Source organism: Sciurus vulgaris (genome assembly GCF_902686455.1).
Source record: "Sciurus vulgaris genome assembly, chromosome: 14".
NCBI classification, from domain to species: domain Eukaryota; kingdom Metazoa; phylum Chordata; class Mammalia; order Rodentia; family Sciuridae; genus Sciurus; species Sciurus vulgaris.
The window spans coordinates 46,163,370-46,188,321 of record NC_136475.1 but is presented as its reverse complement, the minus strand read 5'-3'; the positions used below and the strand labels follow the sequence as shown (position 1 = coordinate 46,188,321).

Sequence of the window (24,952 nt, the reverse complement as noted above, 5' to 3'; positions counted from 1 at the left end):
TGGAGACTGTACTAAACATACTTCAGCATGTTTTTAGTTGTCTTAAGTTGCCCTTAGGCAATAGAAATTACAACAAAGTTCTTTTAGGCACCAGTCTAACTAGATCAATTCTTATTTCCTTAACAATATGAAAAATGTTATATAGATTAAAAAACACTACAGGAGCTTTCTGGGAACATATTGCGTTTCCCAAAAAAATACACAAAGAGAAATATGTAGGGATAAAAAAATATACACAGATTCTTTAATGCCTTAGTTGCACAAGAAATTGGCATGCATTGATAATGACTAAGTTCTCTCTTCCCTGGTATTATCCACAAAAACAAGAGTGCAAAACAAACCTCACAGGAATATCAACTACAATCTTTGATATCTATTCCTTTATTCAATAAATTAGTTCATTCAAAAGGTTAACTGGTTTGTTCAATAAACTCAACAGAGAAGCAATAAATTTCTAGAATGCATAAAGTTCTTTTTGCTGTCTCCACTCCTTACCTCAAAACTATACTTTCTTGATCAGATCTACTTGCCCTTTTTTGAAAGCATGTTCCCATCTTGAGAACTAAGATGTTCCTGCTCAGAAATTCACAGGGTTTTCTTCCCTAATTTCCTTCAAGTCTCTCATTAAGAAAATTCCTCCTAACCACTCACTCTAAACGACCTCATTTCACTATCTTTTCTTAAAGCACTTATTTACATCTGGCTATCTTCAAAAAGCAAACAAAAATTCCTCTCAGTTCCACCAAGTTCAGAGATTTCATTTTATATTTACATATGTATGCCAGGCACTAGAAAACAGCAGAACTTCAAATAAATATTGTATGATGCATGAATTTTTTTTAAAAGGAAATGCTTAGGATAGAAAAATTAAGCAAAATTGTCAATGCTGATGAATAATTTAAATATTAAAAATACTGAATTTTCCTAGCAATGTAATAAATACTTCAGAAATAATGATTGAGGCAGGACAACTACTTTCTATAATGACATGTAACATTTAAAATTTACCTTTTTTCTTCAAGTAAGAATTCTACAGAAAACTATTTCAAACACAAGAAAAATGGTATTCCCCTAGTAAAGTTCATTTTGACAATTCCCTTAAGTATAACTGCTTTAGAGCTAAATCTAGGATTCTTTTCTTTCTAACTGTAAGCCAAGAAATCTTGGTCCTGAGGGACTGATAAATATTCAATCATACTTTCTTTGGAATTTTCTGTTTATCAATAAAGAAGTTACATTTCAAACATACGCTACATAAGAGAAAAACAGATTTTTTATTTCTTCAAAGTAAGACATATGAATTATGATGATTTCTCAAAATTCTCTACTCTCCATTCTCTACGTATTTACCAACAAATATTTTCAAAAAAACTCATGTACTTTAAATGTTCAAAAATTATCCTTGTGCACTTTCCTCCCAGAACTTGATATTAATTTATCAATATAGACAACTTCAGAGTAATTTCAATTTCTAAAAAAAATTACACTGAGATCTTAGATAAAATACACTAAAAATAAATTTATTTGATATTTCTACAATATTCAATAGATAGATATGCTAGATATTTATTCAGTTGTTCATATATAAAAATTCAGAAATTTTTATTTTCATATAGTTCACAAATCCCTCACATTAAGACACCACAATGATACTTAAAATGGAATCCCACTATTATGTATAATTATAATGCGCACACACACACACCAAAAAACATGGAGGCCCGGCAGGGTGGAGCAGGCCTGTAATCCCAACTATTCAGGAGGCTGAGGCAAGGAAAATAGCAAACTCAAGACCAGCCACAGCAATTTAGCAAGACTCTCTCTTAAATTAAAAAAAAAAAAAAAAAAAATTAAAAAGCTGGAAATGTGGCTCAGTGGTTCAGTGCCCCTAGGTGCCCCAGTATACCCACTTCTCTAGTGGGCGCAGGCACACACAAACACGCAAACACACACACACACAATCATGAAAAAATGATTGCCATAACTTTTTAAATTGCTACAGAGTATTTCTTTAGTTTCCAATTCATCATCATGATTATTCCCTGATTAAAACTAAGTTCTCTCTTCCAAAAATTATACTTCATATATTTTACTCTAGTCATTTTGTACAATACAAAACAAGGGGGGGGGAAGAATGCAAGGAAAGCAGTGTTTATTAAGCAAAATTATAGCCACTGAATGGACAGAAACTCTACATTAAGTTTTAATGATTAAGTAAATTTTTTAAATGACTTTTCCACTTTACTAAAATAATCAAATACAGCTTATCAACATTGATCTTTACACAGTTAAAATAAAACACCTGTGGTCATGATGACTGCTAAGAGAATACAACGTGGATTTGTTTCCTACTCTCTTAGATACTCTTGTTAAATATGGAAGACTCTTTTCCAAAAGAGAACTCAGATTCTGTTTCATATAAGACATGTCTATAGTTCGTGCATATGACCATGCTATGGTCTGAGCATCTGTGCTCCCCTCACAAATTCATATACTGAATCCTAATCACCAACATCATGCTGTTTTTGGAAATGGAGCCTGTTGGAGGATATAAGTCATGAGGGTGCTGCCTTAATGAATAGGATTTGTGACCTTTTAAAAGAGGCCTGAGGAAGCATGCTTGCCCCTTCCACATACAAAAACACAGCCAGAGAGAACCATCTAAGAGAAAGGAGGCCCTCATTAAACACTGAATCTGCCAGTGCCTGAATCTGTGACTTCCCAGCCTCCAAAAACTTATGAAGTAAGTATCTACTGCTTATAAGCTATTCAGTTTGTGGTATTTTGCTGAAGAAGCCTGGATGGACTATGACAAATTGAATTTTATAATAAATTATACCACTTTCTATCTTTCACCAATTCTTTTTTGAGATGAGTCTCCCTATGTTGCCCAGACTCGCCTTGAATTCACAACCCACCTGCTTGATCTCCCAAGTATGTGGGATTACAGAGATGTGCCACCATGCCAGGCTCCTTGTTTATTTTTTAGCAGGGATAGGGTGGTGGTGAGGGTGGTGGTGGTGGTGGTGGTGGTTGCTTGTGCTCAGGATCAAACCTAGGCCCGCCCATGTGCTAGGCAAGTAAACTATATCCCTAGTTGCCTTGAGCAGATATTTTTGAACATAAAATCTGCTTGTTCCTAGTGCACAACTATACCCACCTACTCGGGAAGCTAAAGTGGGAAGATGAAAAGTTCAAGGTGGGCCTCAGCATTTTAGTGATGTAGGGCTTATCTAGTATGCTTGAGATCCTGCATTCAACAACCCCAGTACCACCACCAATAACAAAAATTGCTTAAATGGTTCTAGAAAGCATTCTTAGTTTTAAGAAAATGTTCATATAATGGATGCTTCAAAACAAAAGACAAACACATTTTGTAAACACTTTGGTTATGATGATAAATTGAACAACACACATCTAATTTTCCCTCTGAAACTATGAAAAATATGAATTAAAAAATTTTTATACAAATTGATAGGAAAATAAGGTAAGAGATCATACTCAAGTTTGCAAGAAGTAAACTAAAGAAAATTTAAAGACTAGCGAGTTCCCAAAAGACAAATCCTAAACCACAGAGATAACCTCATATTCTATAATGTTTTATAATGATTTGGCACAACAATGGATGTTCCTATCCTTCAAAAGCCAGGGTGGAAGAAAGAGGAGAGGCAGGAGAGAGAAAAAACAAAATGAATTGTGCCTTATGCACTGTTAATTCTAGGCTCAGATATTAAATGGGTTAGGTGAGAAGAAAAAGAAAATAGGTGGCCACAGTGGTGCACACCTGTAACCCCAACAACTCAGCAGGATTAGTCAGAAGGATCATAACTTTGAGGAGAGCTTGAGCAACTTAGCTCACTGGTAAGCCCCTGGGTTCAATTCCTATACCACATGGACACACAAAGAAGATAACTGCTGTGCATGTCCAAATAAGTAACAAAAAAATTCCATCATTATGTACAACTATAATCACCAATAAAAAAAAAAAGGTGGGGAAAAGAGTAATTGCTGAGTTTTTCCAAATTAGATAAAAATTACAAACTCACATATCCAAGAAGCTGAACTAAACTTAACCCACATAAAGAAAGATACACCTTTATAGAAAGATATATCTATAAACTTATTAAAAAATAAGGGCTGGGGTTGTGGCTCAGCTCACCTAGCACGCCCCAGGTCCTATCCTCAGCACCACATATAAATAAAATAAAGGTACTGTGTCCACCTACAAGTAAAAAAAATATATAAAAAAATTTTAAATGTTAAATAAAAATATTTAAAACCAATCACAATTTTAAAAGGTTATACTAGACACAATGGGGAAAACCCAGACACTTGGTCAAGAACTTTGCAAGTCAAATGGTAAAAGTCTCAAAAAAACTTATGATCTAGAATTTTGTCCAATTAAAAGTATTCTTCGACAATTAAGACAAGATGAACACTTTATATATACTTTTTTTTTAATCTGGAGTAGACAAAGCAAGCTTGAACATCTGTTGAAGACTTGTACTACAAAGTTTGAAATGAAATTTAGAAGAAAAACCCAAGCAAGGTGGCGTGTGCCTATAATCCCAACTATTCAGGAGCTGGTGGTAGGAAGACTGCAGCTCAGTAAGACACCATCACAAAATAAAAATGAATGCAAGGGTAAATCAGCAGCAGAGAACCCAAGGAGGGAAAGAAGACTGAAAGGAAGGAAGGAAGCAAGCAAATAACAAAGAAAGAGGTATGAAAAAATAACAAGATAACTTTCCCCCACTTAAGACACAGGGTTCTCACTATGTTGCCCAAGCTAGTTCTAAACACTTGGGCTTAAATGATCTGACTCAGCCTCCAGAAAGCAGGTATTACAGGCAAGTGTCACTGTATCTGTCAAGAGGTCACCACCAACTAAAGATAGGTTCTCACGATATTGCCCAAGATGGTCTGGAATTCCTGCCCTCAACTGATTCTTCTGCCTTCATATCCAAAGTAGATGGGACTACAGGTGCAGGCCACTGTGCCCAGCTAAGAGAGAGATTTTCATCATTCAAATACCCAAGAATTTTACCTCAGAAACCTTCTCTCAAGAAACACTGTATTAGCCAGATGCAGTGGTGCACAACTATAATTCCAATGACTGGGGAGGCTGAAGCAGGAGGATCCCAAGTTCAAAACCAACTGTAGCAACTTAGCAAGGCCCTAAGCAACTTGGCAAGACCCTGTCTTAAAATTAAAATCAAAAAGAGTAGGAGATGTGGTTCAGTGGTTAAGCTACCATGGCTTCAATTCCTGGTACAAAAATAACAACAACAAACATTTTCCCAGGAACTTAATTCCTTCTCTGACAATGTTAACCACTACAAGCAAAGAGAATAAAAATGAAAAGCTATCATTTATATTAAAAAAAAAAAAAAAAAAAAAAAAAAAAAACCAAACCCAGATTCTTACATTATATCTTGGCATCTCAGGAAAGAAATACATGAAGTCAATAATAATGTGACTCAAGCAAAAAGGAAACAAGAAAATATGGATATAAGAGGGAGGCTTTCCCACATTTATTATTTTCTACAAAAAACTTAACTATTGAAGAAAAGATTTACTAAGACTTGATACTTTAGAAATGACATATGATGCATCCTGTAGTCAGATCTTTTGTTCCTTATCGCAAGAATATCAAAGATGCGCATTACTGAAGGATGCACAGGCAGGTTAAGAAGGTCCCAAAAGTAGCTTTTAGACATTTTAGATCTGCTTTTCTAAATAAATGCAGGTTGAGTATTTTCTTATCCAAAAGTACTTTGGATTTCAGGATTTGTCAGATTTACTGTGCAAATGAACATCCTTAATTAAGGATGAACATCCTTGATTCAAAAATCCAAAATCTAGAGGAGATCCAAGATGGCGGACTAGAGGAAGGCTGCGTTCCTTGTCGCTCCGTAACTCAGGTTTCAAGCAGAGGATATCTGTTTCTTGGTGAGGCAATTTTTGCAGCTTATTGATTCTCTGCTGTTTACCCCATTTGTCTACTGTGATCACTTGCAGTATGCGAGCATATCGACTACTTTTTGAGTGCAGATTGCTCACTGTCTGGCACCTACCATCCGCCATTTGCCTGCTGCTTGCCTCTCCTCTACCCATCACCCATCACCCAAGGTTCACCTCCCAATTGATCATCTCACAGCAGTCAGCAGACTGACACCAGTTGTCTACAGTTGCCTGGAAATTCACTGACACAGTACCTGCAGGTTTGGTTACATGTGGCTGCCACCATTTTGAGACAACAGCCAGGACTTGTAGGACCCCTGGCCAGACTGAGCTCTGTCTCCAGGATCTGTCAGCCTGACTGATCACTCCCTGCCCTCACATTGATTGCTCCCTGCCACCAGGACCCCCAGACTGACTGACTGCGCCCTACCACCAGGACCCCCAGACCAACTGATTGCACCCTGCTTCCAGGATCCCGCAACCAGACGGACAACACCCCACCTCCAGGACCCCTGCCCAAACAACCACACCCCACCTCCAGGACCTCCAGCCAACCATGCCCACACCCCTGAGCTGCAGCTCCCCATTTGCCAACACATTTGGAAGCCAGAGCAGCCATCTTGGATAATCCTGGAAGCTGTATCTTCCATCTTTAGGTGGCGAAAATCCCATCCTGAGACGCCTGCTGGAGACTGGAAGCTCACTATAAGGTACCTCTCATACATCAGGCTACTGAAGACTGGGAGGTTTGAATACTATATGACTGTTATAGTGTAGTTTTTCATTTTTCTCCTTATGGAAACATAAGTTTTTATTTCTTTACTTCTCTTTTCCTTCTGTTTACCTGTTCCCTCTGAGTCTCTTTCTCCCTTTTTGCATGCTAACAACCAACTTCTTTTGATTACACTCTTGCCCTTTCTATGATCTAGAATTTCTATATATTCTTTTCTTATCCTATTAACAGCTACATCCTACACCCTTCCACATCCTCTTTGGCCTCCATTAGAAATTGCAGACCTTATTGCAAATCTATTTGTTATACTGAAGATAATAATTGAACTCATTCTGTTTATTATGACAATATTGTTAATGCCCTCATAGGAGCTACTTGGTTTCGGGTTGCATACTGTCTGAATTAGGCACTGCTAATATTGATCTCTCCCTTAAAGAAAATGTTTTGGAAACCTATAGGGTCACTATAAGCCTACAGGGGAGAAAATGCAATACCCCAGATCTGCACTGCTAGAGGGGAAGATATGAGAACAACATGAAAAAAAAAAAAAGGGAAGAAAATTATCCAAACAAATCTAGATTCTATATTAACAGAATCCAGTGACAGTATGATAGAAGAAATGTCAAAAAAGGACTTCAGATTATACATGATTAAAATGATTCAGGAAGCAAAGGATGAGATAAGAGAGCAAAGGCGGGCAATGAATGATCATACCAATAAGCAGTTGAAAGAGCAACTGCAGGAAGCAAAAGATCATTTCAACAAAGAGAGATTCTCAGAAAAAAACAAACAAACAACAACAACAACAACAACAAAAAAAACCCAGAAATCCTTGAAACAAAGAACACAATGAACCAAATAAAAAACTCAATGGAAAGCATCACCAACAGACTAGATCACTTGGAAGACAACCTCAGATAATGAAGACAAGATATTTAATCTTGAAAATGAAGTTGCCCAAACAGAGAAGATGGTAAGAAATCACGAACAGAATCTCCAAGAACTATGGGACATCATAAAAAGACCAAATTTAAGAATCATCGGGTTTGAGGAAGGCACAGAGATACAAACCAAAGGAATGAACAACCTATTCAATGAAATAATAGCAGAACATTTCCCAAACCTGAAGAATGGAATGGAAAATCAAATACAGAACACCAAATGCACAAAATCACAACAGATCCACGCCAAGGCATGTTATAATAAAAATGCCTAACATACAAAATAAAGATAGGAATTTGAAGGCTGCGAGAAAAAAGCATCAGATTACATATAGGGAGAAACCAATATGGATATCAGCAGATTTCTCAGCCCAGACTCTAAAAGCTAGAAAGGCCTGGAAAAACATATTTCAAGCTCTGAAAGAACATGATTGCCAACCAAGAATCCTATACCCAGCAAAACTAACCCTCAGATTTGAAGACAAAATAAAATCCTTCCAAGATAAACAAAAGTTAAAAGAATTTACAAACAGAAAGCCTGCAGCTACAGAACATTCTCCACAAAATATTCCATGAGGAGGAAATGAAAAACAACAACATAAGTCAGCAAAGGGAGGAACTACATTAAAGGAAAATACATTCAAAGGAGAAACAAAGTCAAGTTAAAAACCAATAATAAGCCCAAATGACTGGGAATACAAATCATATCTCAATAATAACCCTGAACGTTAATGGCCTAAACTCATCAATCAAAAGACAGACTGGCAGACTGGATTAAAAAAAAAAAAAGACCCAACAATATGCTGCCTTTAAGAACTCTGCATGCCTATGAGTCATCCAGAGATGGAGATTTGAGACAGAACATTCTCATCCAGCTTCCTCAAGCCAGCTTTAAATACACCTATTTCCTTGCCAACTTGTCTCTAGACTTTTTAGTGGAGCAAGGAGGAGTAAGGCTGTCCCCAACAGTAAGAGTTTTGAGGAGCCATGCCAGGAGCAAGAATCCAGCGGTTGAATAACATGGTTCAAGCTGGCAACAATCTCTAAAGAGAAAAATTTTCAGCAAAAATCCCAGCAGCTGCCCAGAGACATTTAAATCCTGAGAATTTTTTCCTTCTTTCCTGCTGCAAACTCAATTACCTAAAAATGTTTTGTTAGCAAAGGAATGGAGGAGTCCCTTGCTGGATATCACATAAGGGAATACACTGAGAATTTTATCTTTGTTTGAGGCTTTGGACCTTGAGTGGATCATTTTGTGGTACCAGTTAATATGAGGATATCAAATTGGCTTATAGATAAGAACACAACTTAAAATCTGTTAGATTAGCCAAATGCCTTCTGATTCACATCACTTTAGTAAATCTATGACAAATAAGTTAATCTGAGCTTGTCATTAATAATTATGCCTTTAAAAGAATTAATATTATCAAAATGGCCATACTTCTAAAGGCGCTATACAAATTTAACACAATTTCAATTAAAATCCCAATGCTATTCCTCATGGAAACAGAGAAAGCAATCATGAAATTCATCTGGAAGAACAAAAGACCCAGAATAGCCAAGACAATCCTGGGCAGGAAGAGTGATGCAGGAGGTATCACTACACCAGACCTTAAACACTACTACAGAGCAATAGTAACAAAAACGGCATGGTATTGGCACCAAACAGACAGGTTGACCGATGGTACAGAAGACACAGAGACAAACCCACATAAGTACAGTCACCTCATACTAGACAAAGGAGCCAAAAATGTACAATGGAGAAAAGATAGCTTCTTCAACAAATGGTGCTGGCAAAACTGGAAATTCATACGCAGTAAAATGAAATTAAACTCCTATCTCTTACCCTGTATAAAACTCAACTCAAAACAGATCAAGGATATAGGAATTAGACCTGAGACCCCTCACCATATAGAAGATAAAGTTCACCCAAATCTTGATCACGTTGGCTTAGGACCAGACTTCCTTAACAAGACTCCCAGAGAATAAGAAATCAAAGCAAGAATCAATAAATGGGATGGATTCAAACTAAAAAGCTTTTTCTCAGCAAAGGATACAATAAAGAATGTGAAAAGAGAGCCTACAGAGTGGGAGAAAATCTTTTCCACACACACTTCAGACAGAGCACTGATCTCCAAAATTTATAACTTAAAAAAAAACTTTACACCAAAAATATAAAGAACCCAAACAATCAATGGGCTAAGGAACTGGGCAGACATTTCACAGAGGATGATGTACAGGTGATCAACAAATAAATGAAAAAGTGCTCATCATCCCTATAATTAGAGAAATGCAAATTAAAACCACCCTAAGACTTCATCTAACTCCATTTAGAACGGCAATTACTAAGAACACAAATAGTAATAGATGTTGATGTGGGTGTGGGGTGTACATTGCTGGTAGAGTTGCAAATTGGTGTCGCCACTCTGGAAAGCAGTATGGAGATTCCTAAAAACACTTAAATGGACCCTCCTTGGTTTATACCCAAAGGACTTAATATCAGCATATTACAGTGATGCAGCCACATTAATGTTCATAGCTGCTCAATTTAGAATAGCTAGATTGTGGAACCAACCTAGATGCTCTTCAATTGATGAATGGATAAAGAAACTGTGATATATATACATAATGGTATATTACTCAGTCATAAAGAAGAATAAAATTATGGCGTATGGTGGTAGATGGTTGGAATTGAAGAATATCATGCTAAGCCAAACCCAAAAACCAAAGGCCAAATGTTTTCTCTGATAAATGGATGCCAATACACAACAGGGGAGGTAAGTGGCAGGGGTGGGGGGCAGGTGGCAAGATAAAAATGAAGGAACTTTGGATGGTGTAGAGGAAAATGGGGCGGAAGGGGGTGGGAGAAGGAGACATAGTAGACTGAGACAGTATTATCCTATGTACATGTATGATTACGTGACTAGTGTGAATTTACATTGTGTACAACCAGAGAAATGAAAAGTTGTACCCCATTTGTATACAATGAATCAAAGTGCAGTCTGTAAAAATTAAAATTAAAATAATACTAATTTTTTTTAAAAAAATTCAAGATCTAAAAAGCTCCAGAATCCAAAACCTTTTGAACTTCATGTGGTGCTCAAAATGGTTTACATTTCAGAGTATTTCATATTTTCATGAGATATGCTCAAACTGTATTCAACACGTTATTATTTCAGTCCCTTATATTAGAAGTAAAATGTAACATTTTTCATGGTCATTTCTCTGAGTAGTCCATATTCTAGGTGCTGGGGAAAGACAGTAAAAACCAACTAGCAGATAATGGAGGAATCAAATTCATGTTTGAGGCTCACCTAAAAAAGTTCCTAATATGATACGTTTTCGGAAGAAAGGTAAGAGGCGTGGTTCAGATTTGAACATAAAATAATTTCTTGTGCTCAGAAAATGTAAAAATAAAATACATCAAAAAGGCAGAAAATTTTCACTGGGTAAAATGGGGTAACTTGAAGAATGTTTGCAAACAATGTCTTAAACATCTGTCAGCAATTTCAAACCTAAAAGGTTATGGTACCAACGGGGAAGGAAACCTATTTAGTGAGCCTTTATAGGTTTAAAGTTGCTACTATGGTTTGAGTATTTGTCCCATATCAAAATTCTTGTTGAAATTTAATCACCTATGCGATTAGTGTTAGGAGGTGGGGTCTTCTTGCAAGTTGTTAGGTCACAAAAACTCCTCTCTCATGAATGGATAAACAGCTGTATATAAGAATCTGACAAAGGAAATGTGTTTCTTTTTTGGCTTTACACCTTCTGCAATGTGAGAGAGCACCATGTTGGAAACAGAGCAACGGTCACCAGCTGCTAGCACCCTGATTTTATACTTCCCAATATCCCAGAAATAAATTTCAGTTCTTTATAAATTATCCAGTTTGAGGGATTCTGCTACCATAGCAATAAATAGACTAAATTCAGTTGCTATACAATAGAACCTAGAAATAAAATTAAAATTTTAACTGTTAAACTTACCAGGAAACTCTCCCTTTCTGCTGCTTTGACCAAACTCCTGAAGCTGAGCTTGTTGATTTATTTGTTCTTTCTGTAAATTTTCATACCAATGAGTTACTTCAGCCCTAAGATCTGCTACCTGGTCACTAGGATACATTTCAATAGTCATCTGAAATATGAGATGCAACCAATTTAAAAATACAAAAGCAAAAAACAGCCACCACCAAATAAAACAAAACCAAACAAACAAAAAACCCGACACAGATATTTGAACTGAGAAATGATATCAATTTGGAAATTAAAAATTCTGTAACTAACCTTGTCAGGAAGTCCAGCTGGCTGGCATACAACCCTTAGGGGCAAAGACTGTTTGTCACTCAGTGCTTTCAAATGACTACTAATACCAGTGCCTTCAATTTGCCATTGTCTCAGATGATATGCAAACCTAAAGACAAGACAAAAACATACATAGGAAGGATACCATTTTAAACCATTTCAAAGTCACAGAAGTTTATAATGTTTACAAAATGGAAAAGTTTTCAGAAGATTCCAGCACATACCAATTTATAACACTAAATTTAGGCTGAGGTTCAGTTATATTGAATCAGACTTAAATGAATATAGCCAAGAGACCCTAACAAAATAATCTGTAAGAAACAACACTGGGAGGAAAAATCCCATGGCAGATACTTGGTAATATAAAAGGGAGACAAGGAAACACAAGCACCTGAAGGGATTAAAAAAAACTAAAAAAAAACTAAAGAAAAAAAAAAGTTGGGTAAATGAAACATCAAGTTATCATTCCAACATTCATAAAATACAAAAAATACTTTTCACAGATGGAAATATAGTCTAGTAATTATGTCAGTCAGCCTATCAGAACGCCTCACTGCTAAAACAGTAAAATAGACTACTATTTCAAATGAAAGAAGCTAGCAAAACACACACTAAATAACTTGTCAAATTTTTAACTTATTTTTTGTTGGTGGAGACAGAAAGCACATACCTGAATTTAAAAAAAAAAAAAAAAATCAATGTCTAAAACTAATTAGCAGATTTAGAAAAAGAAGGAATAAATGGACTGATCTTACTACTTATACATGACCCAATGTCTAGGTTCTATAAATGAGCAAAAGAGTAATCTTAAAATAATGTTTTCAGTTGTAAATTTCAAGACCAGGATTTTTCAATATTGGCACTACTGACATTTTGAGCCTAGTAATTTACTATTATCAGGAAGAAGAAAGGCTATCTCATGCACTGTAGGATATTTAGCAATATCCCTGGACTCTGCCTAACAGATGCCAATAGAATCTCCAAGCTGTAATAACGGAAAATTATCTCCAAACATTAACTACTGTCCCTTGGGAAACAAAAATCACATCTCATTAAAAACCACTATTTAATATTATAAATTTATCTCTTTCTAAGAAGAAAGCCCTTGAAGACATTATTACTATTCACTCTCTTCATATAAGGAATATACAAAAAAATACTTATTCTATAGTTTCAATCTAAATTTTAGGCAATTTTCAATTACCACTAAACATATTAAGCACTTGATATTTTACTGGACAAAAATTTGTATGAAAATATGCAGATAAACTTTTAGAAACTCTGCTTAGCTTTTTTAATCTTTGGTTTTACCTATTTCTTAGTTCATTAGTTACTCACAAAATGAGTATTTATATAAATTAACATCAACATTCATTTTTACCATAAACAAATACAAAGATGTATGTCAAGGACACTAAAATCAGTCTTTTTCATGAGACAGAACAAAATTTATACATTTGAGAAGGGACACTGAGGCTGGGGACCATTAAACAATACTTAAGTATCAAAAAATAATGTACTTCTACAAATTTTTTGTTTGTTTTGGGTACTGGGGACCAGATTGAATTCAGGGGCATGCAACCACTGAGTCACATCCCCAGCCCTATTTTGTGTTTCATTTAGAGACAAGATCTCACTGAGCTGCTTAGCACCTCGCTTTTTGCTAAAGTTGGCTCTGAACTCTAGATCCTTCTCTCAGCCTCCTAAGTCTCTGGTATTTAAAAAGTAGAAATTACAATGTTAGGTACTAGTAACACTGTGTAAAATTTCAATGGTTTGAATCTATAGGTCTTACTTGTTTTCTGCAGCACACAAACAAAAAAATTTTGGAAGAAATGGTATCATACCATTAAAGTAACTATCTCCAATAGGAAGAGAGCAATTAAGAGGAAACTTTGTCACATGGTATCTTAGTTTAATATCTGATTTTTATGATATATATATTGAGTTTTTATTAATGTGAATGAGACATTACCACATTTACCTAATTTTTTAAAGTGGTGAAAGTAAGGAGGCATGATGAAGGTTCCATTGGAGGGGCAGGGGGGATCAAAAAGTTCTCTCACATATTCACTGAAAACAAATTATTTAAGTTCTATTTTTACAAATTGCAATCATAATCAAAATAAAGATTTCTGCAATGTTCAAATGTTTCAAACCATGAAATAATGTATATAAGGAATGTGTTGGGTACCTTTCTTATTCAATATTTCCTGATATTTTAAGAAAAAAAAGTCAATAAATATCACTTGTAATATCTTTCAATATCTAACTAAGATCTGAAGTTGAAAGAAGTTATTTTAACAAATTTTCAACACAGTTCTTAGTACTTTTACATTTACTCAGTTAATGATTTTTAACAAACAATTTCTTAATTAAAACTATCTACTCACCTTTCTTTTCAGTTGATATATTCATAAATGTTAATTTGCTTTATTTCTGTATTACACAGGGTATGTCTAAATTAATTATACAGATATTCATTAACACAGAATTTTTTGGTCATGTTTCCATGGTAAATGGAAATTCAAAATTAAAATACTGTCTCCTAGTCCAGGAAGAAAAAAAAACAGCAAATGAAACAAATGACTCAACTTGAATCAACTATGAAAAAGATTATCTGATGTTCTTCGTGAGAGGTTTACATGTAACCTTCTTTAGTAGTGATGTTTCTGCCTTTTCAATCATAATTAATACCTGTTTAGAAATGGAATTTTGACCATAGATTCTTGTTCATGCATATTTGCTCAGTCTACTGATTTTTAAAGCTTTTACAACATTTTTCAAGGAAACTACATTGCCTATTTCACGGTGAAATGGGTACAGAATCTAAATAAAAATTAATTACATGTATTACTGGTAAATTATGCTTTCTCTCTGCACTCAACAAAAATTTTGGTTTAAGAACACATTTGGACTTGTCAGCATTAAAAGAACTGAAATTCATTCTAAAAGTGTAGCATTAAAATATTACCTTCTCCTAAACGCTTCCAGATGTGTCTTCAGCATAAGCAGTCCTCTTTCTATAACGGTGAGACTTGAGTGTGATTCCTGTTCGAGACTGCTAGAAGCTATCAAAAGACTTTCCATGCACTTACTAATAAATTCTTGCTCCTTCTCCAAACCTGTTTTACCTGAAAGCCAGATGTTCACACGTTTTAATCTTAGTGTTTTTTAGATATATTAAAGAAAATCAAATGAAATATAGTTTAACCAAATATCCTCACATAAATGATTACTTATTAATATTTCAAATCACTTACCATTAATATAATAGGAGTTGATATACTGAATAGCTGCTCGACTCACATCACCAGATTGGGCTCTTAAAGCAATGCCCCAAAATTGGTCCATACCACATAGCTAGGGAACAAAAATATGAGGACATCTCTGCATTTTGTTTGTGAAATGCTGAAACTTATCAGAAGACTGAAGTATCAAACTTAAAATCACACAACAAAGTTTTATTATAAAATATTAAAAAGATAATTCTAATTATTCAGTTATTAAATAAAATGATGTTATGAAAGCCTTGTAATTTTCCTGTACGAAATTTTTTAAACTAATTGCATTGGTTCTAAAAAATATTTTCAAAGCAGTTAATATATTTATCTCATAAGTTATGACTACATAGTAGGAAAAACTCACATCTCTACAATACTAAACAAAGAATAAAATCAACGCAGGGAATAATTAGAACAACATTTCAATGTTTTCATCCAAGTTACACTGATAAAGCTACCACTTTCATGTATTCACAAAACATTTAAAAGATAAACTACCCAAATTTATGTTAACTATGACATGACAAAAGTAACATTTTTTGGGCTGGGGTTATAGCTCAGTGGTAGAGTACTTGGCTAACACGTGTGAGGCACTGGGTTCGACCCTCAGCACCACATAAAAATAAATAAAGGTATTATGTCCACCTACAAATAAAAAATACTTTTTAAAAAATATCATTTTCACTAAAAACTGTAGTATGAAGTGAGAAGTAAAAGCTCTCAAAAAATGGGCAGAGTAAAGAAATGTGGATCTAATAGGTGACTGAACACCTTTATTGTTAATATCGTCTACTTAAAAGGAACTACTATCTCAAAAGCATGACTACTTTTTAGGTAAATCAAATCTACTAAGTTGTCTGAAATTACTTATCATAGTGATACAAAGTAAGAATTTTCACAAAAACTTAAAAAATAAATAAATAAAACCACACACTATTATACAAACAAGAAATACAAGATGCTAAAAAAAATTCTAGATACAATTATTATTTACCATACAGACTAACATCAGTTTTCTTTACCTTCCTCTTTGTAACATAACACCAAAATCTAAAGAAAAACATATACTACCAAAAACTAAAGTTACTATAACTAGAAAATTCTCAAAAAGAAGGCTTTCCAAGTAACAATCTGTATTAGGAAAGTGAAGGATAATGCGATCAACAATTTCGAATTTCCACGAAATTAGGAAAATATAATCTTAATTTAAAAACAAGACTAGCAATTTGGAAAAGTATTCAGTTAATGAATTCAATATCATGCCTCAGTATAAAGTGATGATTTATGAAGATGTTAATCCAGAAAAGAGGTTACACGGAGGAACTTAGCTACACATCAAGTAGCTCAAAAATCAGATTTGAGACAAATTAACCTACCATTTCACATAAAGTACATGATTATCTAGGAATTTCTAGGAGACTAAAAGAGCACTCAGATGGCTTCTTTTCTATAAATCGAAGTATAATAGGTTTTCATCAAGCACTTCTACAGTTATCTCTGATAATGAAAAAAAAATTTGGTTTAAAAAGCAAAAGATAAAGTTTTTCAAACTTAGACTAAAAGTCTATTTGAGGGGCGGGGTTTGTGGCTCAGTGGTAGAGCACTTGCCTACCATGTGTGAAGCTCTGGGGTCAATCCTCAGCACCACATAAAAATAAATAAAATAAAGGTCCATTGAATACTAAAAAAAAGTCTATTTGATAATTAGTAAATGAATTATTTGATAATCTAATTTGAAGAAAAGGAAAATTCCACACATTTGCTTAATATAATCTAACAATAACTATAAAATCATACCTCAGAGTTTGAACCACCATCATAGGCACTGGTAGCCAGTCGAGCCAAGTTACAGAGATGCTGAAACAGGTTTAAGCCAGTCATGCTGATTGTTTCAGGTTTTAGCTGGGGCATCTTGGGGAAAAATGTTAAATCTAGATTAGTGAGATAATTATTTTCAAGTATTTTATTATATATAAGTTGACAAATTTAATAATTGAAGTACTCATGTAATTACAAATAAAGGAAAAAGTTACAGCAAAATCTGAGTGGCAAAAAATTATGTAATGACTGCCAAAACAGTACATTTACCTAGTTTTTAAAAAAATGTCAAAAAAGGACAAAAAGAAAAAATATTAGAGAATTCATATTTCAAAAGATGAAAAGGAATACAGAAAAACAATAAAACTAACAGGAAAGGATATTACCTTTTCCAAGAAAAGATGTTTGTAGGTTTCCATTCCCATAGCATGTTGATCTTTACTTCGAACTTGATTTAAAAACCAATGGAGCGCATCATCATAACACTCAGAGTCTTCTACTAAACAATGCCATAAAATGTCGACTTGCTCTAAACTTAACCCTAGGTAAAAATATGTATGTAGCATTTACTATCTGAATCACAATTTTTTACAATTTCCTGTTTGGAAAATTTTGAATCTTGGCACACATACGTTTTGCTCCAAATACAATGTAATAGAAGCACCCATACAGTCAAAAATCTGAAGGACATACAGGCTTTTTAAAAAAAATTTTGTTTGTTTTGGTGGTAGTACTGGAGATTGAATCCAGGAGCACTCTACCTTTGACCTACATTCCCAACTCTTCTTTATTTAATTTTAAGACAGAATCACTAAGTTGTACAGGCTAGATTCAAACTTGTGATCCTCCTGCCTCAGTCTCCTAAGTTGCTGGGATTACGGAAACACATCACCACAGCCAGCTCTTCAAACATTTTATAAAAAGTATTTTATAAGATGCTTTCAAAATGTGAATATAACCTATATAAGTCACTTGAAAGCATACCAGTTATAAAGTATTCTAGAAGAGACAACTGGTCTAAACTATCATTCTCGCTAAAATATGAACATATCATTTTACCTCATAAAAATGTTTGTGGCATATAATACCAAAATTTGAGGAATCACTTCTATGGCTTAAGGACTACAAATAACTACAAATAGAGTGGATAAAATATTCAAAGGCCATTCTCTATACATAGGAGATGATAATAATAGTAATAAATTTTATAAACTATAAAAATTTAATTCTTATGATGAAAAAAATAAAACTATAGGGAACTTTGTAAAACAGACAACAGCAATACACCAGGACAAGAGCAGCTAGGGAGACAAACTAGAGAGATAAAATCTGCATAGTACTTTGACCGAAGTATAAGAAATACAGATGAAGAACTATTTAGAAACTAAGGGCTATAGGAAATTACAAGTCGGATATGTATAAGACAATCCAAAAGGTTAGGAAAAAAGCAACACAGGAATTTCTAATGTAAATAATAAAACATATCAAAGCCTAGAATGGTTCCCCAGAATAGAAAGGGACATGGATACATGGTAGAATCACCACAAACTCAAATTCCAGAATGTGGAAAACAACTTAGAAAATATTGAACTAACAGCACTATCTAGAGAGTTTAACATCAGAAAAAAGGTATCCTGTTTTTCAAACCACTAATATGCAGATTATTTGATCCAAGAAGAATACATGCTCCTAAGACATAGTACACTACAAACAACCCATAATGTATATTAAAACTTAAAACACACGCGAGAAAGAGAGGACGGATGTGAGAGAGCACTCTATCACTGAGATACATCCCAGTCCTTTCTAAATTTTGTTTGGAGGAAGCCATAGTGGCTGATGCATGTAATTCCAGCAATCTGGGAGGGTGAGGCAGGAAGCCCACAAGATCACGGCCCGCCTCAACAATTTAGCAAGAGTGTCTCAAAACAAAAAATAAAAAGAACATGGGTTGTAGCTCAGTGGTAGTGTTCCTAGATTCTATTCCTGATACCAAAAATAAAGAAAGAAATAAATTTTATTCTGAAGCCAGTTATAGTGGCACACCCCTATAATCACAAGGCCCTGGGAGAGTGAGGCAAGATAACTCTAAGTCAAAAGACAACCTCAGCAAACAAGCAAGAGCCTGTATCAAAATAAAAACCAGAAAGGATTGGTTATATAGCTCAGTAGAATAGCATTGGATTCAATCCTAGGTAAAACAAAAACAAAAACAGAACAAAACAAAACAAAAAAAGAAGAAATAAATCATATTCCTGAAGTTGAGACACTCCTACCTCCATCTCCCAAGTGGCTAGAATTAGAAGCAAGTAGTTGGGATAATAAAGCATGTGCCACAACACCCAGATGTTATAAAATTTTTCAAAGAACAATACTTACTGGTATGCTGATAATCTATATATAAACACATCTGATGCAATTACATATGACTGAAGTAAACACATTATAGTTAATGGGTACTGTACCAATAAGAGAACTACAACTATACTGTAGAAGAAATGCTTTTTTATTTGACTTTGTCTAGACAGTAGCTACTATAAACCCATACAGAGAACCTAAATTGTGTAAAATAAAAAAACTTAATGTTTATCTGTAATTACTTACAATGATCACATCAGTTTTGGTCTGATATCTCTGCATACAACTGGTTTTGTTATATTTTATATTATTATTTCTTGGATGTTATTCATCATAATTGGGCACCATAAATGACTTAATAACAAGGAACAGAGATTTCCTATCAAAAACAGGTGCCTTGCCAGGGGTGGTGGCACATTCCTGGAATTCTAGCAACTCGAGAGGTTAAGACAAGAGGATTTCAATTCTCAGGCCACATTCAGCAATTCCTCAAGGTCCTAATCAACTCAGACCATGTCTCAAGGTAAAATAAATAAAAGAATAAATAAATAAAGGGCTAGGGATGTTGCTCAGTAGTAAAACCCGTGGGTTCAATCCTCAGTATCTGAAAAAAAAAAGGTGGCTAAATTTTGGGAATTCTTGTATCACAATGTTAGTGCCATTTGTTACAAATAGTTTGAATGTGGAGAAAAAGATTGTAGACTTAAAAAATAAAGAGAAATATATAATGTATCTTAAGAACACATATGGACTTGAAAGAGTGATGATGAATAATCTCAAGATACCAAGACACCATCAGTCTGACTGCATTAACCAAAGCAAAAGAAAAAAATGTCCTTCTAACAAATGAGGTTTGGCACAGACACACAGGAAAAAAAAAAAAAAAAAAAAAAAAAAAATGTAGCATGAGAAAGATGAATAAAATCAGTATTGCAAAAGATGAGAAACTTCAGTCAGCAGAAATGAAGCTTCCTTATCTCTGGTGAGAACAACTAACATGCAGATTTGGTCCACATACTTCAATATATCAAATCAGTCTTACTTAAAAACAAACAAACAAAAACTTAACCTGAGACACAATTTTAATAAAAACAAAACTGAGGTCCCCAAATGTATCAACACTGATGATAACAGTGGCTATTCATAAATGTTAGTGACAAAAATATTCTACAACAAAAGGTAATGAAAGATTCAGTCAGCCTACAGTGATTTTTGTCCTATCCCAAATATTTTGTCCTTGAAATGGATTCTTAATACATGGAGGAACTATCATTCAGAGATGGAAGCCAGAAAGAGAATGTGAGGGCCATGCTCATCTTACCATACCTAATAAAAACATGGTGTTTGAGAACTTAGGAAATACAGTGTTGTGAAAAAGAGAACTATTTTCAATATTATGATCATAAATCATAAAGCCTCCAAGAAAACACTAATGGTAATGTGCTTATTCAATGATCTGAAACCAACTCTTAAAAATGATTATAAAAGATTACAAAAACAAAACCCTGGAAAAATGTATTTAAAATGTAAATAGGAATTTCAATTGTATTTATAAAGTTCTAAATGTTGATATAATTTAAATACATTTAGAATAATCACTGTCAAAATTGAAAGGCATGAGTAAATTTAACTAGACTCTTCCAAGTGTACTATAAGATTTTAAAATATACAGATTAAGAAAATCTTACTGAAATGATCAGGGGATCCCAGAGTTGAAAACACACAAGTCAAGAACTGAAGTCGAACTTGAACTTCTGCACTATGGCTGTACCTATAAAAGGACATTAAAATAATTAAATAAAAGACCCTATTTCTTATTTTTAAAGGTCTAATGGTCCAACCATAACTAAAAAAAATAAATTCATTGTAACAATTCATAATTAGCAATTATTTCAATTATGTGAAGTTGGTTAAACAAAAAATATTCATCATAAATGTTTAAAACTTGTTATTAAGTATAAAAATCTTCAAACTGTAACAAAACTAATTTTCAAATTAGATAAGTATATGACAGACCTCAATAGCAGAACAAAAGATATAAATCATTTTTTCATTATGTAATATATCAATAAACTAGAAGTTAACAAGTAAAAATCTATATATCTATAACTCATATTTCAGATCTAGAGGCCTAGGAGTAGAGGCTCAAAGAAGAATCTATCATCCATTAGTTCTATTATTTTGTGTTAAGACATTCCTCTAAGCCTGAGTCTAGAGGACATCAATCCCAGACAAATGAGGAATGCAGTGTTGTCATTTACAAAGTACCTTTGTATTCCGCATACTTCTCCTTCTCCTACACCTGCATTTCAGAATATGAGATTCATTACCCTAGAAGTCATGGGTTCAGTCTGTCCTCTCATGTACAGATCCCACTGTCCAGTCCCTAACTGTATTTTCAAAGGACTCTGCCTGCTACATCAGAGATCTACTGAAAATACTAGCCAGGAAAATTATTTGGGATGTTAAAATTGAAATGAATGCTGACAGATTTTCTCGGGTTTACGCATGGTTTTCACACATTAGAAAGAATATAGGACAATAAATAGTCTCCCCATTGGTCATGAATCTTTCATAACCAATGCTTACAAAAATTCTTTGTAGCCTCAATATTGAAACAAACAGTTTTCTCTAGGATTCAAGAAATTACATAACTTTTAAAGAGATGAAGTATTATTTTTCATGTCCCAAACTTTTTTCCTAGGTGAAAATCTCAATAATTTCCTACTATAATCCCCATGGCGTGGAAGGGGACCAAAATTCATGAAACCAATATGCTTTAACACAGATAAACAAATGTACAATCCTCTTTTTTGGCATGAAAGAACAAGGGAGGCATAATAAAAGAATTCAGATAACAGTTCTTTGTTTTTGGGTTTTCTCCTAAAACACCATGAAACAAGGCAGATCAGAACGTTCCAAGGATACAGTAATGTGCCCTACGAAATATAAAACTTGTTTCCAAGGAGCACCACTCCTCTCTTTTTTCACTTAGAAGGAATGCTTTTGTGAGGTCCTATCTCTGGTTTCATTTACAAAGGGAGCAGCTAACCTGTAGTCAATACAGTGAACAACCACTTCTCAGACCTGCATTCATTTCTGGGCACTAAATGAGTACAATTAATTTGTGTCTCCCATTCTCTGCTCTTTAGTCTCTTGTTCCTACTCTTCAAATTCAGTGACTTGTGACTATGTTGGGGATCTACTATAACTCAGTGTTTATTTCTTCATTGACAGGTAATTTAGATTCTGTCTCCTAAAAATGCTGAAGATGTGGATTATGTGTGGTTTCGTTTGTAGTCCTTATTTATCTTACGATTTTTACAGAGGATGTATGGAGATGCTTAGATTAAGGAGTCCAGTATTATTCTTATATCCTAAAAGAATAAAGAGACAGATTCTGAAAAATAGAATTTTAATAAGGTCTTAAAAGAACATATCCAATGTATAAAGAACTTTGTAAGAAAAGCTATGAAATGGAGTAAATTTAGGTAAAAAACTTCAAAAATAATTTGATAGGCTTGTAGAATAAATTGCCTTTGAAAGTCACTGAACAATGAAACAAGAAGGGTTAACTGGGTTTAGATCTCATGGTATTCAGAATGCCAGGCTGAAGACATTGGTATTTTATTTTCCATGCTGTGGAAGCTAAATGTGGGTAAAAGGCAGAATTCTTATTTATTTCATAATACAAATAGTTTTGTTTTAGCCAGATAACCACAACTTGTAATTTACTATATGCCAGGTACAGTTCATATCATTTCATTCTTACAAATACTTGTAAAATAATTGGATTAGAAAGATAACTGAAACAAGATTAAAATAATAGAGTCATAACTTAAACCCATGGCTTTCTGATATTCAAAGCCCATGTGCATTCTTCCAATACTATGGTGCCTGCCTCATTTGACTGGGATAAGAAAGGAACACAGGAGGAGACTGAGGTAAAAAGTCTGACTTATCAGGCTGGTTATCAGGACAAAAACAGTAATTTGAGGGGCAATTTGTGAAGATATGGTTATATTTTGGTACAAATATAGGTAGATACTGATGGCAATATAATGTAGCTCTTAAGAATATGAGTTCCAAGTCCAGTGTAGTGGCACACACCTATAATTCCAGCTACTCAGGAGGCTGAGGCAGAAAGATCACAAGCTGGAGGTCAGCCTTGGGAGCTTAGTGAGATCCCATCTCAAAATTTTAAAAAGGCTGAGGATAGAGCTCTATAGTAGACAGCCTCCACCCCAAACCTGGGTAAAATCCCCAGTTCTGCCCTGCCCCCAAAAATACAAGTTTTAGAACCAAATGGCTGGATACAAATCCTGACTCCATTCTGTATTAAATGTGTGGCTACTGTCTCATAACTTCAATTTTTGCATTTGCAAAATGAAACTGTCAACCCCAAATGGGTTTCTCTGTACCTTTAACATTTAAAATGGTAAGTGGTACATAGTAAATATCAATGAATGCTTAATCTTTCACTCAGACATCAGTCCATACCACTAGCTATTATTTTTAACTGCTATCACTATCATTCATGGTTGGAAATAAAAAGAATAGCAAAAAGCTCTCCTACAAATTTAAGAGTTTTATGTTACTAACAGGACAGTCAGTGGTACCCTAAAGGTAACAGCAAAATCTACAGAAGGCAATTATTTATGAGGGAAAATGAGTGAATTCATCTTGGGAAGTGAATATTCATTAAAGGTCTAAAACGTCTGGAACACTTCTACAGTTTGCCCACTTTCCGCTCATAGGGAGGTTTTCTCAAAAAGATTCACTCCTTCGTACTGGGACTGTAGCTTAGTGGCAGAGCACTTGCCTAGAACGTGTGAGGCACTGAGTTCGATCCTTAGCACCACATAAACAAAATGAAGGCATTCTGTCCACCTACAACTACAAAAAAAAAAATTAAAAAATAAAAATAAAAAAAGACTCACTCCTTCACTTATTCACTGATATGCTTGATACTGACACTAAACTGGTGATGTCTTTGACTTGGACATAATGCCAGAACATTAAGTTCACTAACAGATCTGAATTGTATATATCTCCTCCTAAGCATTTAGGCATGCGTCTCCTTACAAAAAGTTTTAAACACTACTACTTGGTTTCTACCAATTCTTATCCCACAAGAGAGAAAGTAAAATATTACTCAGTAATACCACCAGTTTTGAAACCATCTACATGTCCTAAAATATATATTGATAGTATTCAATCATAAAAAAAAATGTAAATGTTTTAACTATGTTAAGTATGTTATCTGGAAGTAAATTATTTACAAATTTTAAAACCAATGCCCTAATACATGAAGAAAATTCTAAAAATTTCTAGGGAATGTTTAGTTTTCATTCCTAAAAACAATTATTTTCAATAAATCTCAGTAATAAATGTTAACCAACCTACAAAACTTACATAGCTAACTTCACTAAGACTTGTAAGAGGAACATCGTAATTTTTCAACTTAAAAAGACATGCTAATTAGCATTTCTTTCTTCTACAAATTTTACATAAACTTTTATATTTATTTCCTATATGAAAGAGAAAAAATA

At 34.2% G+C, this 24,952-nt stretch overlaps 1 protein-coding gene across 7 annotated transcripts in view; it reads right to left on the bottom strand.

Annotated features, from left to right (window-relative positions):
• USP34 (ubiquitin specific peptidase 34) overlaps positions 1-24,952 on the bottom strand; it is a 217,160-nt gene that overhangs the window by 97,946 nt on the left and 94,262 nt on the right. For all 7 annotated transcript variants that reach the window (XR_013758957.1, XM_079109670.1, XM_079109669.1 and 4 more), the window contains 7 exons: positions 21,089-21,171; positions 17,429-17,583; positions 17,022-17,135; positions 15,204-15,303; positions 14,915-15,074; positions 11,923-12,049; positions 11,626-11,773 (listed from right to left, as the gene is read on the bottom strand). Coding sequence is in view for 6 of the 7 variants with exons in the window: in XM_079109670.1 (XP_078965796.1) it covers positions 11,626-11,773; positions 11,923-12,049; positions 14,915-15,074; positions 15,204-15,303; positions 17,022-17,135; positions 17,429-17,583; positions 21,089-21,171 (887 nt within the window). In the remaining variant the exon portion in view is untranslated. The remainder of the gene's footprint in view (positions 1-11,625; positions 11,774-11,922; positions 12,050-14,914; positions 15,075-15,203; positions 15,304-17,021; positions 17,136-17,428; positions 17,584-21,088; positions 21,172-24,952) is intronic.